Source organism: Marmota monax, unplaced genomic scaffold, assembly GCF_021218885.2.
Source record: "Marmota monax isolate L192 unplaced genomic scaffold, Marmota_monax_Labrador192_F-V1.1 WCK01_AAM20220418_F8-fsc00243, whole genome shotgun sequence".
Taxonomy (NCBI): Eukaryota; Metazoa; Chordata; class Mammalia; order Rodentia; family Sciuridae; genus Marmota; species Marmota monax.
The window spans coordinates 289,993-305,454 of NW_026694604.1; the positions used below are offsets into that span (position 1 = coordinate 289,993).

At 39.1% G+C, this 15,462-nt stretch overlaps 1 protein-coding gene across 1 annotated transcript in view; it reads right to left on the reverse strand.

Moving 5' to 3' along the window:
- The window catches only part of Glp2r (glucagon like peptide 2 receptor), a 77,346-nt gene extending 62,753 nt beyond the window's left edge, over positions 1-14,593 (reverse strand). Inside the window, exon 1 of the mRNA XM_046422173.2 lies at positions 14,284-14,593. Within this exon, the coding sequence (XP_046278129.2) occupies positions 14,284-14,472 (189 nt within the window). The 5' untranslated portion in view covers positions 14,473-14,593. The remainder of the gene's footprint in view (positions 1-14,283) is intronic.
- Positions 14,594-15,462: the final 869 nt, after the last annotated feature.

Here is a 15,462-nt window from a genome sequence, read left to right on the forward strand (position 1 = left end):
CTGAAGCACAGACAACTCCCCCAAATTTATTAATATCCAACAGGTAAACAGAATACCTAAAAAATAATTTTAGAAAGCCTTTATAAAAATCCTACTATTTTCATAGAGAGATTTAAAGAGACAATACAGCACCTTAAACTTATAAGGGGCCACTCGTTTTCAAAAGTTAGCCCTCATCATTCCAAGGGATCTACAGAGGTTAGTTAACATAGTCAAGTTTGGATATTACACCATAGTTGAATGGAGACCAATGAAGGAAAGGAAAGGTAAACATACAGACAGAAAAAAAAAATTAAAATACTAATCTTACCCCAAGACAAATAAACCTTCTGGTTAAAAATTTTACTTCTTTTCTAAGTTATAAACAGATTTTTGGAAGCCTCTAAACATGGAAACAGGGTCTTAACTTTGAGCCCCTGTCAACAGTTTGTCACTGAGGAAAATAACCCTAAAAATAGTTACCCCTAAAATATTAGACAGACAGCCATAAATAAATCAGCTCAACAGCCGATAGCTTATTTTAATAAGAAATTTAACATGATAGAGCTTTTCTCAACATTAATAATATTAGATGATGCCTTATGTACATTGATATTTTTGAAATTGGTAAAACCATAAATTATACATAATTATTAGAGCTAATTTTACTACATTAAATAAAGTTATTAAGGATGCTCATAAAACTGTTTCTTTATACACAAAGATTATTTTGACATGAGATCCCTAAAAATGTTATTACTAGCTCAATGTTATATAAAATTCTAAATTAGATCACTGTCTTAATATTGTTGACTTGTTTTTACCCATTAATATTTGGGATATTAACTCCCTACACTTAGGTCAACACTAAGTTTGATAACAACAATGACAGTTTTTCATGGATTCATAGATTAAAAAAATTCATTTCTCTATTTCATTCTTTATTAATGGTTAAAAAATCTTCTCTAGGCTTATTTAACATATGTACTTCCTATTTTAGATAGATGTCTGTATTTTTCTCATGCCTACCACTCCTAAGTTATAAACTCTTGACTCCATTCATTCCAAATTAAAATAGCCAATTGGAGTTCATCTGAAGCTAATTTCAAAATATAAATTTTTATTATATTCTTCATTTTTAGTGATTTTATTAAAGTCAAAAATTAAATCATACATTAATAAAACAGGTTTCTAGTCACCATAGTCCCTCTCCAACTCACTGATGTTGGACTTAACATAGCTAGTAGATGACTTTTGTCAAAATTCAGAACAAACTAAGTATGGTAAATCTTTTCTTATTATGCAAATATTGTACTATTATCTATAACTTTAATGACTTATGCCAGGACTTTGCTCAATTTTATTAAATTTTTTAAAAAGTGGGGGAAACAGGACCCCCCACACACATAATAGATCTTACATAGTATTTTTAAAATTTTTCTTAATTTTGATACTGAGAGTCTTACTGCTGCTAGAACATGATTTAGTAAGTTAAATCAAATCAAAAGATAGAGTTTAAACCGGTCATCATGGAAAGGTTGAAAATCCTGACACAGGAAGGTAAATCTCCCAGCTGCAAAGTTTACAGCCATGCAGCTTCACAAGCTTGTCAGGTATGTAAAAATTATGAACAAACTTCTATGGACCCATTTCTCAGGTCCATTATTTAATGTGCAACATGGACTAAAAAGTCCACCCATGTAACTAGATTAATTGTACTGACTCTAATGGTCACTTATACCCATATGTTGATCCTATGGTAAACAGGCTGTCTGGGAGTATCTTTTGAGAAAAAGATAGCATATAAGAAACCTAAACCAGCTGATTATGCTGGTCCTTAAAAATTAAGACTATATACATCTGGACAATTGTCAAAATAGAATTTTTGTATACAAGCCAGTTATTTACATAAAATATCCACCAATGTATTATAGCCCTAATCCTTCTACAATAGAAACTGACGCCTTTTCTCAGTGGATGGATTGTGCATGTCTTGCCTGTACAACATGAGCTGTCTGGAAATAATGGATATATTTTAGGTTGGTCTCCTAAAATTACATGAGGATCCTAGAAACCTTAATCCTCAGTGAGATGGCACCCAAAGGACGTTTTGATGTTTGACTTCTGCCTTCAGAATTGTTACATTACTGACAGACCTAAAAGACTCCTTAAATGTGAGAATTGAGAGAAAAGATGATTGAATATCCTGAAACCTATAAAAGGTACAACTTGCCTAATTTTATTGCTAGTTGTAGTAGAGAAAAAAGACATTGATCCTTCATCAATGTTCCTTTGTCCTGTTGCCAGCTAACATGCTGAGGTTAATATTCAGGCTTTGAAACAGGTGCATGCCAATTAATCAGACCTAGGCAAGCTCTTGATCTCATGATCCTTGAAGGGACTACTTAAAATAGTATCTATTATTCCTACATTACTGCCTTTTTGGCTATGTCTTAAAAATGCACAACACGTGAATTTTTCTTAATAGTTTGACTTAAATTACTTCCAAGATCCTTCATAGTCAGATAAGTGCTGATGGAAGGATTGAAACTAAGTTAGAATGCTCTAGAAGCCCCTGTAAGGAATAAGGCGAATAAGACCTCTGCTCTATGGTTTGTGGAAAGGCTTAAATGCCATGCCAAATGAAAATGTCAGTGTTACTATGGCCAAATGCAATGCTTCCTGATAAAATTGGAAAAAGATTAAGAATCTTCTGACAAGTATTTGGCAGAGTAATAACAATAACCTGGATCTTCCAAATAAATTAAATGACCTTAATCCTAAATATGCTGAAAGAGTCTATATGGTTTGTTATTGAAATGATATGTTTTCTACTAATTCCTTTTGTGTTTCAATAGTAGATCATGACAACCTCGGACCAAAAATCCAGTGACTGGAAGACAAAATTCCCCAATTGCCTTTAGATATTAAAAAGGGGGAATATGTTGGGAGCTGCCACTTAGGAACCGAGCACCCAGTATTTCTCTGTCTGTATGTCATTATTTTGTGCCAGCCCAGTTCACCTGGAGTGACCCTAACTGGTTTAATCCTGTGTTCCGACACTTAAGGTAATGATATCCATCTCATTCCACCATCCTTTTTACCCCCATGTCCCCTCCCTTTCCCTCCCACCTCTCTGCCCTATCTAGAGTTCGTCTAATCCTCCCATGCTCCCCCTCCCAACCCCACTATGAGTCAGATTTCTTATATCAGAGAAAATATTCAGCATTTGGTTTTTTGAGATTGGCTAACTTCACTTAGCATTAAATTCTCCAGTTCCATCCATTTACCTGCAAATGCCATGATTTTATTATCTTTTATTGATGAATAATATTCCATTGTGTATATATGCCACATTTTCTTTATCCATTCATCTACTGAAGGGTATCTAGGTTGGTTCCACAGTTTAGCTATTGTTAATTGTGCTGCTACAAACATTGATGTGGCTGTGTCCCTGTAGAATGCTGCTTTTAAGTCCTTTGGGTATACAACGAGTGGAATAGCTGGGTCAAAAGGTGGTTCAATTCCCAGTTTTCCAAGGAATCTCCATACTGCTTTCCATATTGGCTGCACCATTTTGCAGTCCCACCAGCAATGTATGAGTGTGCGTTTTCCCCCACATCCTCGCCAACACTTATTGTTGTTTATATTCTTAATAGCTGCCATTCTGACTGGAGTGAGATGTAATCTTAGAGTAGTTTTTATTTGCATTTCTCTAATTGCTAGAGATGTTGAACATTTTCCATATATTTATTGATTGGTTGTATATCATCTTCTGAGAAGTGTCCAGTTCCTTGGCCCATTTATTGATTGGGCTATTTGTTTGTTTGTTTGTTGTTGTTGTTGTTGTTTTGGTATTTAGCTTTTTGAGTTATTTATATACTCTAGAGATTAGTGTTCTATCTGATGTGCTTGTGGTAAAGGTTTGCTCTCACGATGTAGGCTCTCCATTCACCTCACTGATTGTTTCTTTTGCCAAGAATCTTTTTAGTTTGAATCTATCCCATTTACTGATTCTTGATTTTAATTCTTGTGCTATAGGAGTCTTATTAAGGAAGTTGGAGCCTAATCTGACATGATTGAAATTTGGGCCTACTTTTTCTTCTAATAGGTGCAGTGACTCTGGTTTAATTCCTAGGTCTTTGATCCACTTTGAGTTGAGTTTTGTGCATGGTGAGAGATAAGGGTTTAATTTCATTTTGTTGCATATGGATTTCCAATTTTCCAAGCACCATTTGTTGAAGAGGCTGTCTTTTCTACAATGTATGTTTTTGGCACCTTTGTCTAATATAAGATAACTATAATTTTATGTGGGTTAGTCTCTGTGTCTTCTATTCTGTACCATTGGTCTACCAGTCTATTTTGGTGCCAATACTATGCTTTTGGCCTGGGGCTTAGCATAGATAGCTTTTATGATGTTGAAATATGTTCTTTTTATCCCTATTTTTTCTGTAGTATAGTTTCAGGTCTGGTATAGTGATGCCACCTGCTTCAATCTACTTGCTAAGCATTGTATTAGCTATTCTGGAGTATTTTTCCAGATGAATTTCATGACTGCTTTTTCTATTTCTATGAGGAATGTCATTAGGATTTTGATTGGAATTTCATTAAATTTGTATAGAGCTTTTGGTAGTATGGTCATTTTGATAATATTAATTCTGCCTATCCAAGAACAAGAGAGATCTTTCCATCTTCTAAGGGTCTTCTTTGATTTATTTCTTTAGCATTCTATAGCTTTCATTGTATAGATATTTCACCTCTTTTGTTAGGTTGATTTCCAAGTAATTCATTTTTTTTTGAGGCTATTGTAAATGAGGTAGTTTTCCTCATTTCACTTTCTAAAGATTTGTCACTGATATACAGAAATGCCTTTGATTTTTGTGTGTTGATTTTGTATCCTGCTACTTTGCTAAATCCATTTACTAGTTCTAGAAGTTTTCTGGTGGAATTTTTTGGGTCTTCTAGGTATAGAATCATATTGCCAGCAAATAGTGATAATTTGAGTTCTACTTTTCCTATCCATTATCCCTTTTTATTTATTTTGTCTGCCTAATGGGCTCTGGCCAGTGTTTCAAGAACTATGATAAATAGAAGTGGTGAAAGAGGGCATCCCTGTCTTGTTCCAGTTTTTAGAGGGAATGCTTTCAATTTTTCTCCATTTAGAATGATAGCTTTTATGATGATGAGATATGTTTCTTTTATCCCTATTTTTTCTAGTGTTTTGAACATGTATGCATGCTGTATTTTGCTGAATGCTTTTTCTGCATCAATTGAGATGATCATATGATTCTTATCTTTAAATCTATTGATGTGATGCATTACGCTTATTGATTTCTGTATGTTGAACCAAGCTTGCATCCCTGGGATAAACCCCCACTTGATCATGGTGCACTATCTTTTTGATATGTTTTTGCATTTGACTTGGCAGAAACTTATTGAGAATTTTTATGTTCATTAGTGATATTGGTCTGAAATTTTCTTTCTTTGATGTGTCTTTGCCTGGTTTTGGAATCAGGGTAATATTGGCCTCATAAAATGAGTTTGGAAGTGCTCTCTCTTTTTCTATTTCATAAAATAATTTGTAGAGTATAGGTATTAGTTCTTCTTTATAGGTCTTATAGAACTCAGCTGTGTATCCATCTGGTCCTGGGCTTTTCTTGTTGGTAGGCTTATGATGGTGTCTACTATTTCCTTGCTTGAAATTGATATGTTTAAATTGTGTATATCATCCTGATTCAATATGGGCAACTCATTGCCTCTAGAAGTTTGTTGATGACTTCAATATTCTCATTTTATTAGAGTACAAGTTTTCAAAATAATTTCTAATTATCTTCTGTATTTCTGTAGTGTCTCTTGTGATATTTCCTTTTTCATCACATATGTTAGTGATTTGAGTTTTTTTCTCTCCTTCTCTTTGTTAGTGTGACTAAGGGTTTGTCAATTTTATTTATTTTTTTGAAGAACCAATTTTTGTTTTGTCAGTTTTTTCAATTGTTTCTTTTGTTTCAATTTCATTGATTTCAGCTCTGATTTTAATTATTTCCTGTCTTCTACTGTTTGGGGTATTGATTTGTTCTTCTTCTTCTAGGGCTGTGAGATGTAGTGTTAAGTCATTTATCTGTTGGCTTTTTCTTCTTTGAAGAAATGAACTCCATGAAATGTACTTTCCCCTTAGTACTTACTGCCTTCATAGTGTCCCAGACATTTTTATATGTTGTATCAGTGTTCTCATTTATCTCTAAGAATTTTTTAATCTCCTCCTTGATGTCTTTTACAACCCATTGTTCATTTTACTAAATGAATATTATTTAGTCTCCAGGTGTTGGAGTAGTTTTTATTTTTTATTTTATCATTGATTTCTAATTCCATTCCATGGTGATCTGATAGAATGCAGGGTAGAATCTCTACTTTTTTGTATTTGCTAAGAGTTGCTTTGTGACATAATATATGGTCTATTTTAAAAGAAGGATCTATGTACTGCTGAGGAGAAAGTATATTCACTCGTTGAAGAATGAACTATTCTATATATGTCAGTTAAGTGTAAGTTATTGATTGTATTATTGAGTTCTATAGTTTCTTTGTTCAGTTTTTGTTTGAAAGATCTATCCAGTGATGAAAGAGCTGTGTTAATGTCACCCAGAATTATTATGTTATAGTCAGTTTGACTCGTGAACTTGAGAAGAGTTTGTTTGATGAACTTAGAGGTTCCATTGTTTGGGGCATTTATATTTATAATTGTTATGTCTTGTTGGTATATGGTTCCCTTGAGCAGTATGAAATTTCCTTCTTTGTCCCTTTTGATTAACTTTAGCTTAAAGACTATTTTATTTGATATGAGAATGGAAGCCCCTGTTTGCTTCTGCAGTTCATGTGAGTGGTATGATTTTTCTCAACCTTTCACCTTCAGTCTGTGTATGTCTTTTCCTATGAGATGAGTCTCTAGAAAGCAGCATATTGTTGGGTATTTTTGTTTATCCAACCAGCTAGCCTATGTCTTTTTATTGATGAATTTAGGCCATTAACACTTCAGGGTTATTATTGAGACCATGATTTCTATTCCCAGCCTTTTTTAAAAAAATTTTTGTTACTTAACTTGACTTGGTTTTTCCTTTGATTAGTTTTTCCTTTAGTGAAATATGTTCCTCTGCTGATTTTCATTGTTGTTTTTCATGTCTTCTTCATAGAATATTTTGCTGAGGATGTTCTGTAGTGCAGGTTTTCTAGCTGTGAATTCTTTTAACTTTTGTTTATCGTGGAAGGTTTTTATTTCATCATCAAGTCTAAAGCTTAATTTTCTGGATACAAAATTCTTGGTTGGCACCCATTTTCTTTTAGAGCTTGATATATGTTGTTCCAGGATCTTCTGGCTTTCAGGGCCTTTTTGAAAAATCTGCCATTATCCTAATTGGTTTCCCCCCATATGTTATTTGATTCCTTTCTCTTGTGGCTTTTAATATTCTCTGCTTATTCTGTATGTTAGTCATTTTTGTTATAATGTGCCTTGGTGTGGATCTGTTGTGATTTTGTACATTTGGTGTCCTGTAAGCCTCTTAATTTAGTTTTCCAATTCATTCTTCATGTTTGGAAATTTTTCTGATATTATTTAGTTGAATATATTATTCATTCCTTTGGTTTGAAACTCTATGCCTTCCTCTACCCCAATAGCTCTTAAATTTGGTCTTTTTATACTATCCCATATTTCTTGAATGTTCTGCTCATGGTTTCTTACCATTTTCACTGTATGATCTACATTCTTCCCAAGATTATATATTTTGTCTTCATTGTCTGAGGTCCTGTCTTCCAAGTGGTCTATCTAATCTGTTGGTGATACTTTCAATTGAGCTTTTAATTTGGTTTATTTTTTTTCTTTAATTTCAAGGATTTCTGGGGGTTTTTTTCAGAACCTCTATCTCCTTATTGCAGTAATCTTTTGCTTCCTGTACTTGCTTATGTAGCACTTTGTCAAAATGATCTTTTGCTGTCTGTATTTTTTCCCTTATATCATAGTTTAACTCAAAGAATTTTTAATTATGTACATCTTGAACTCCTTCTCTGCAATTTCATCTGCTGTGCTGGCCATAGATTCTAATAATGTGGTATCTTGATTTGTTTGGAGCACTTTCTTCCCTTATCTTTCATACTGCTTGTGTGTATACCTTTCTAGCTCTGTGGATCTGAGGCATCACCCTTTTTACCCTATAGGCTTATAGTATCCCTGTAGGGTCCCAGTACCTCTCCTTTGAGGGGAAGGACAATGTTAACAGATCTCAATATAAACAAAATACTACCTAAAAACAATTATTGTTATTAATACATTTACAGTTTGGTCATAATGTACAGAAATGGTGAATTCTATTATTATGTACATTATACTCAGTAGGTTTGTAAAAGGGTTTACAGTTTCTGATGGTGGAAAAGAACAGGGGGTGAGCTGTAGGAAGATATGCTGAGGAGGTTGGAGGTGAAGATATAGAGTTATCATATCTTAGGAAGCATGAAATAGAAGTCTAAAGAAGAAGGTTAGTAGCAGGAGAATATAGCAGTAGTAATTTTTGGGTAGATAGGTAGGAGGGAAGACAGTAGAGTACATAAGACAAACACACATATATATTAAGAAAAATAAAAAAATTTAACAGTAAAAATTGGAGAGAAATAAAAGAAAATAAATAATATACAACACAACTGTAATATACTATTCAGTCGTCTTGGTCCTCAATATCCTAATTTATGCAAAGTGCTTGTTTTCACATATGTTGGGGATGTGAGGGCGGGAGAATAAAGAGGGAGAAGAGAGAAAGAAAGAAATCTTTCAAAGGAAGAAACGAGGATTGTTTTGGTTGGAGATGAGTATCTTTCTTGCTTCCCTTCTCATCCTATGAGTGGGGTTCACTGCTTTTAATTGGTATCTCCATCTTCAGGATGGTGGGGGTTACCAGGGTGTGAGGGTTGGCCTTGGGTGCAAGGCACCTGGAAGTGGGGTATGGCACACGCTGGTCCATTGGGAGACTGCACCTCAAGGATCTCCTTTGGGGTCAGCTCCTGTGCTGTGGGCACCAGGTCTTATCTCCTCATCTCACCTGTAGACCTCACAGTTCCTGGTCTCTAAATTAGTCTCTAACATGTATCTCCCTCACCCTCTCCCTTTCTACTTCCTAATCAGGAACCTTTCCCTCCGGGGGTCTTGTGTGTTGTACTGTGGTGGCTGCGCACCTGTCACGGAGGCCTGCTTTGAACTGGGCAGTCACTGTGCCGAGTTAGTGGCTGCTGGGGATTGGGGGGAATTAGAAAACTATGAGTACCTGTCTATCCAGTGTTCCAAACTGGTAGTGGCCCCAAGTAAAGATGGTGATGGAGGTGACCCAAGATGGAGGCAGCTGCTTTCAGTGATAGGGGGTCGGGTCAGGTGGGGGGAGCCAGGCAATGGCATTGTGCAAGGCATTCAGAGATGATCTCTGTGGAGTGCAGAGCTTTCTTCAGAGCCTGTGATGTCCCCAGGTGCAGGCAGACTACCAGAAGTAGGGGACCATGGTGGTAGCTGCCGAGTCCCAAGACGGAGGTGACCATGGAGCCCCATGTTAGTAGATGGGGGTCCACACAGGAGTGGCGGCCGGTGTTCCTGCACATAGGAGCTGAGTGTCCTGCGTGGGAGTGGCATCTGGGAATTCTGTGCAGGGGCTGATGCCGTTAGTCCCCCTAAGGCACCCAGGAGACCTGTGTGGGAGAGTAGCTGGGAGTCCTACTCTAATGCCAAGGCCTGGGTCCCCGCAGGGCACGGTGGCTCTGATTCCTGCAAGGGATCAGCTGCAGAGGAGTCCTCTATCACTCTCAGCAAAGCAGTATTCCCACTAGTTGAGACCCGGGTCTCAGAGCAACACTGAATGCTGCCTCCCTCTGGCCCCCATCTTGGATCCAAACTGAAGTTTTTTTTTCTGTACAACTTCTCTTGGTTTTAAAAAGGGCCCTTCTCTCCCACCCTTCATTCAACTGCATCTTTCCAGAGCCCCATTGTGCGCAGGGCCTCGTGTGAAGGAGGAATTGAAGGGGTGCAAAGATAAGCATGTCCCTTGCCCTGAAAAGCACTTGCAAGCTGCTAAGGATAAAGCCACCAGGTAATGAGCTGGCATATGAAGTCCAGTGCCATTCTACCCCATGTTCCCACAGCTCCTTCCCCACATGGCTTTGTCCTTAGCTTTGAGCTTTGTCTCCTCTTACAAGGGGCAACAAACTCAAAGGCTTTCTTGAGCCAGGTAGACTGAGGTAGAACTGGGCAACAATAGGGGGTGGAGTAAACTGGGGAGCTGCCCTGCCTGAAGGTATTCAAATGTAGTTAAACACATGCAAGCACAGTCAGCCCCTGCACCCAAAATCAATCCATCTGTGAGCCCAACGGGTGGCCTGGTTCTGCCTCCTGAGTGACCAGTCCAACCCACCCTCTCCCTCCACTGTCCAGCATGGCCTCCTGACCCCACGGGCATTTGGGATGGGATCTGTGGGTTGTTCCTTTGCAACGTTTCCCAGAGAATCACGCAGCCCGCTTTCTGAAGAAGAGCTCGTGTGGTCATCCTTAGATCATGGTTCATGGTTAGCTCAGCGCCTGGTTCCCTCACTGTCTCAGTAATTTTTCCAAGGTGTTCCTAGACCAGAAGATAGACCTAAGAAGTCCGATTTGCTAAGTCGATCCATCCAAACCGTTCATGAATGTTTATTTCTTAACATCTTAGTGCCTGCTGGGCACTGATCAGACACCACCACCACCTACCTTTCCTTTCCCACCCTGATTTTTATTCTGTTCCGTTTTTGCTTTCTGCCCCAGCACCTGAGGAAAACCCGGTTTCTCAAAGACACCAGGTCATCGAAAGGATGAAACTGTGATCTAATGTCAAAGCCATGAATACCTTGCGCTAGTAGTTTCACTACTAGTGACAAGTGACAGGTATGACTGTGCTTTCCTCAAAAACTAGAACAGTTCCCTATGAATTCACAGTGGTGCCCTGAGGCACCGTTAGCACACCGTTTGAGAACCATGATATTCCTCAATAAGTGGTAACAATGATGATGCAATAATTGGCGTTTATCCCTCCGTTTCAGTTTGAAATGAGCTTTGACTCTTTACTAATAACCAATGTCTCTCTCTCTTTCTCTTTCTCTCTCTCCATCTCTAAGTTCTGGCCCAAGAGGTGACAAGTAAGTTTATTAACATACTATTTAAAGAAATAAACATCCAAAGGGGACCAAAACTGACTCGTATAATTTTTTTTAACAAATTCAGCAGATGAATTAATAACAAAACAATAACTCCTAGAATTTGCAAAGTCATCAGCCTGAGACCCTTTCCTGCACAAAGCACTACTTATAGGTCCTCAGAAACCTCGCTGAGACCTCTTTAAGGAAGAGGCAATAAAACCAGTCCCTGAACTAACATTCCCCTGTCCTCCTGCTCTTTGCCAAAAGCAGAAAAATAAACTAACACTAGAAACTACTGAATTTGGTCAGTTAGGGATGCTGGACAGACTCAGGCTGTCTTCCCAGGTACTTGTCCTAAAGACATCCAAAACAAAGGAGGCACATCCAAGTTCAAAAATTCCACAAATAATGAGGAAAGGAGTCATATGGGTGGGACTTTTTTTTTTTCTCATTGGAAAGTCCAGCTTGACTTTGCTGCTCTTTCCTATGCACAGGTGACCAACATCCATGATTAACTTGGCTGAGAAGGGAATAAGAAAGGGGGGGAGGGGCAGATCCTTTCCTATTGACTGTTTAAATAAATCTATTTTCCTTTGTAGATAAAGTCGAAATCACAGGTAACCAAAGAGAAGAAGGTGAAATCAAAATGTCATTACTCAGAAATCACCATCGACTTCCACACCCTTCTCTGCCCGTGTGTGTATTTAACTTTCTTGTTTTTCTGTTTTATTCCAACCAAAAAGGAAATCATATTGTTCTGTGGCATTTTTATTTTTCCCTTAGAAGACATACTGCGAATAGATCTTCATTCCAAGAAACACATCATAATCAAAATACCCTTTAAGAGTGACATATTATCCCATGAATGAATGTGATATAACTCAGCTTTCAAATCCTCCAGCATTGAACTTCGAAGTTGTTTTCAGATGATTGCTAATATAAAGGAGGATGAGATAAACATCCTCATAGCTAAACACTTTGAGCATACATCTTTATATTCATAGAAGTTCTTTGAATTGGAATGCATGGGTCATCGAGCACACACATTTTTAAAAGTTTTGGATAACATACTATCGAACTATTTATCCACATTCAAAAGTGATTTTTTTTTCAATTTAAAACTCTGCATACTGGCAATGTATAAAATCCACTTCTCCAAGAGTCTTCCTCCATAGTTTATGTTTTTCCATGCCAAAACAACTCCGAAATACCATAAATGAGTGGGTGTGTGCGGAGCTAGCACTATTTCCTTGCTTGTATTTAGAAACTAAACTATCCCTCCGAGTTTCTCATTAACTGAATTTTATGAAGACTTCCTGCCAACAAACAGGCAAGGGTCATTTATATTCCAGGCAGGGGAAAGCGTCTATGAGCAAGCTCCATCATGAACTAACGTCTACGCAAAGCCTTGTAAAATAAACATCTGGAGAAAGAGTACAAGGTTGGAGATGGAGAACCAAGAGCAGGCTCGTCAGAATCACAGACACACGCTGGAGGACAGACAGTGCCAAGAGCTCAGCACATACAGGCTGGGCATTGGGGGGCGAGGGGACCCCATCATCAGGCACATTATTGGTTATGGAAATACCAAAGCTGAAGGGCTAAGGTGTGGCTTTGTCAACACTTTAAGTCAGCCTGAGGCACTGCAGATTCTGCTGTTGTTATATATAAATAGTCATATGTCAACATCTCCCAAGAGGGCTAGAGGAGACAGAACACAGGGCTTCAACCCACAGCCCCCACCCCCCAACACCCAGGGAGACCAATGGCTCCCTTGCTCATGAGCTACGTGCCGGGAAGCAATGTTGGAACTCCTCTGAGACTTATTCTCTTCATCTGTAAAATGGGTTCAGGAATACTACCCCTCTTGGCTGTGGGCATTCAGCAAGATGATGCGTGGGGATCGTTGCATGACAGTAAGTGGGATGTTGTAGCGGCACTTGGCGTGTGGATAGAAGGTGAACAGAACAAGGGAATTAACTGGACGCGTTCAGTTTTCATAGGAAATAAACTGAGAGTGGAAACAAGGTCCAGAATTCAGCATCACCTCTCCCAAAAAGGGCCCCACCGTTAACAATGGAAGCCCTGGAGCCACAGGCAGACCAGGGCCAACTGGCCCTTAGGGATGTTCTGAACACTCCATGGGAGTCCGCCAGCCACAGCAAAAATCCCACGAGACCAGGGGATGGGTTCCCATTTGCAAGCCATGAGAGCTGGAGGGGAGCCTGTGGGAGAGATTGCATGCAGGAGACTTGACAGGAGATTTCTGCCTCTCTAGTCCCTGGTCAGCACCATGGAAAAGCTGAGTATCTTTAAAATGGGATTAACAAGAGCACTCCACTCTCCGTGTTGCTGAGAACATGAAATGAGATAAGGGGTTGGGGAGGTGTGCCTGGCACGGGACCTGATGCCAATTAGGTATTTGTGTATTCATATTATTCGTGTTGTTTGTTATTAAAAACAGATTACAAAATAATACTTATAGTAGGACCCTATGTTTACTGTTCTAAATCGTATGTAAATGAATGGTAGAAAAATATCCGGCAGGATAAGTTTCCCAAATGTAAACAAGGGTGATCTCTGGCTGGTGGAATTTCAGTGATTTGTAGTTTATATACTAGATAGCTTAGGTCTTTTTTTTTTTAACATTGTATATTTTTATATTTTCACATTCTATATTTTATAAACAGAATGAAAGCAAGAAAAGAAAGAAAGGAGGAAGGGGAAAGAAAAGAATAGAAAAACCATCCATTCGATATACACACTGAGAGTGCTAATAAAATCAATGAGGATATAGGCAGCAATTTCAAATGCTGGTCACAGACTTTATGCAACATGGGAAAATGCTTATAATATGTTGTAAATGGAAAGCCAGGATACAAAATATTTTATGTTTCATCATTTCAGCTGTATAAAAAAATGCATAGAAAAAGGATTTAAGGAAAAGATTTCAACATATGAACAGTGATTATCTCTGAATGCTAGGATTCTGGGTTGATCATTATTTTCTTAATACTGTTTTCTATTTTCTGAATTCTGTGCAAGGGACCTAAATTACTTTGACAATTACAAAATAAGCAAAACTGAACATATTAATAAAGAATAAAGAACTTCTCTTACTTGCTTGATGAAAACCAGCAGCACCAGGGTGAGGAAGGGCCTCCCAGGGGCCCAGAGCAAGTGCTTTCCATGGGAAAGGAGGGAGCCGGTGCCCCCCGCAGCAGAGATGCTCATAGGCAGGACTCGGACCCCAGGCAAGGACCCCGGGCTGCCTCTCCCCGGCCCTGCCCGGCTCAGCTGGGGCCTCATCCTCCTGGCACCCTTTCACAAGTGCGGACACATCCCTCCAACAGTCCAAGATGTACCACAGGCAGCCTCCTCCTGCAATTCCTCCTTGTCCAGAGAGGAAGTGTTTGCACAAATCCTCTACACGCCGGCCGCTGCGTGCGGAGAGTGTCTGAACGGATCCAGAGTGATCTACCGAATCTCCAAGTTCCTCATCCCCCTCCAGCGCCCCCCCCAAAGGCAGGGAGACTTTTCCCAGACCTTCCCCAAGTTGGCTGTGCTCCGGGCAACTTCCTCAGCAGGCCCAGAAGAAACAGCAAGCGCTCTCTGGACTCCACCCCGAGGCTTCTGCTCCATGCACAGGGCCAGGAAGAGACAGGCTGGGGTTCAAGTGGCCAAGGAGCCAGCTGGTGAGACAGGGCGACCTCCAGACACCTGGGACACTGGTGTCTTTGTCAGGGAAGTGGGACTTGCTTGATCAACTCAGAAGCAGGGCCATCTCTGGCTCCTGATTATGCCAGGAGAACAGGCAAGACAGTGACCCAGGCCAAAATACATCATCTCCTGACCCAGGGACTGAAGCAAAAAAAAAAAAAAAATCAGTGACTCAGGTTGTCGACACAATAGCAAAGCATTGCGTGGAACAATCCAAACTTCACTCCTCTTGAATGCCCACTTGTTCTGAACATAACATTTTGTTCTTCTGAACATAATGTCGCTCAGCCCACCTAGCAGATCCTTTTATGGAATGCGTGCTCATCACTTACTAACCAACACGTCTGTACCTTCTCACCCCAATTCACGTTTGCACTCTTTTTATCCCCTATACTACTTCATTCATCCTCACAAGAATTACCTATAGGTACAAGGTTCAGAGAGGTTAGAGTGCCTTCCCAAGGCCACACAGCAAGTAAAAGGCAGAATCATGTCTTCTGATCATAGTCACCTGACCACAGCTACTCGGGAAGGTATCATTCCCCACCCCCACCTTCTCAGGGTGATCCCTTATTCTCT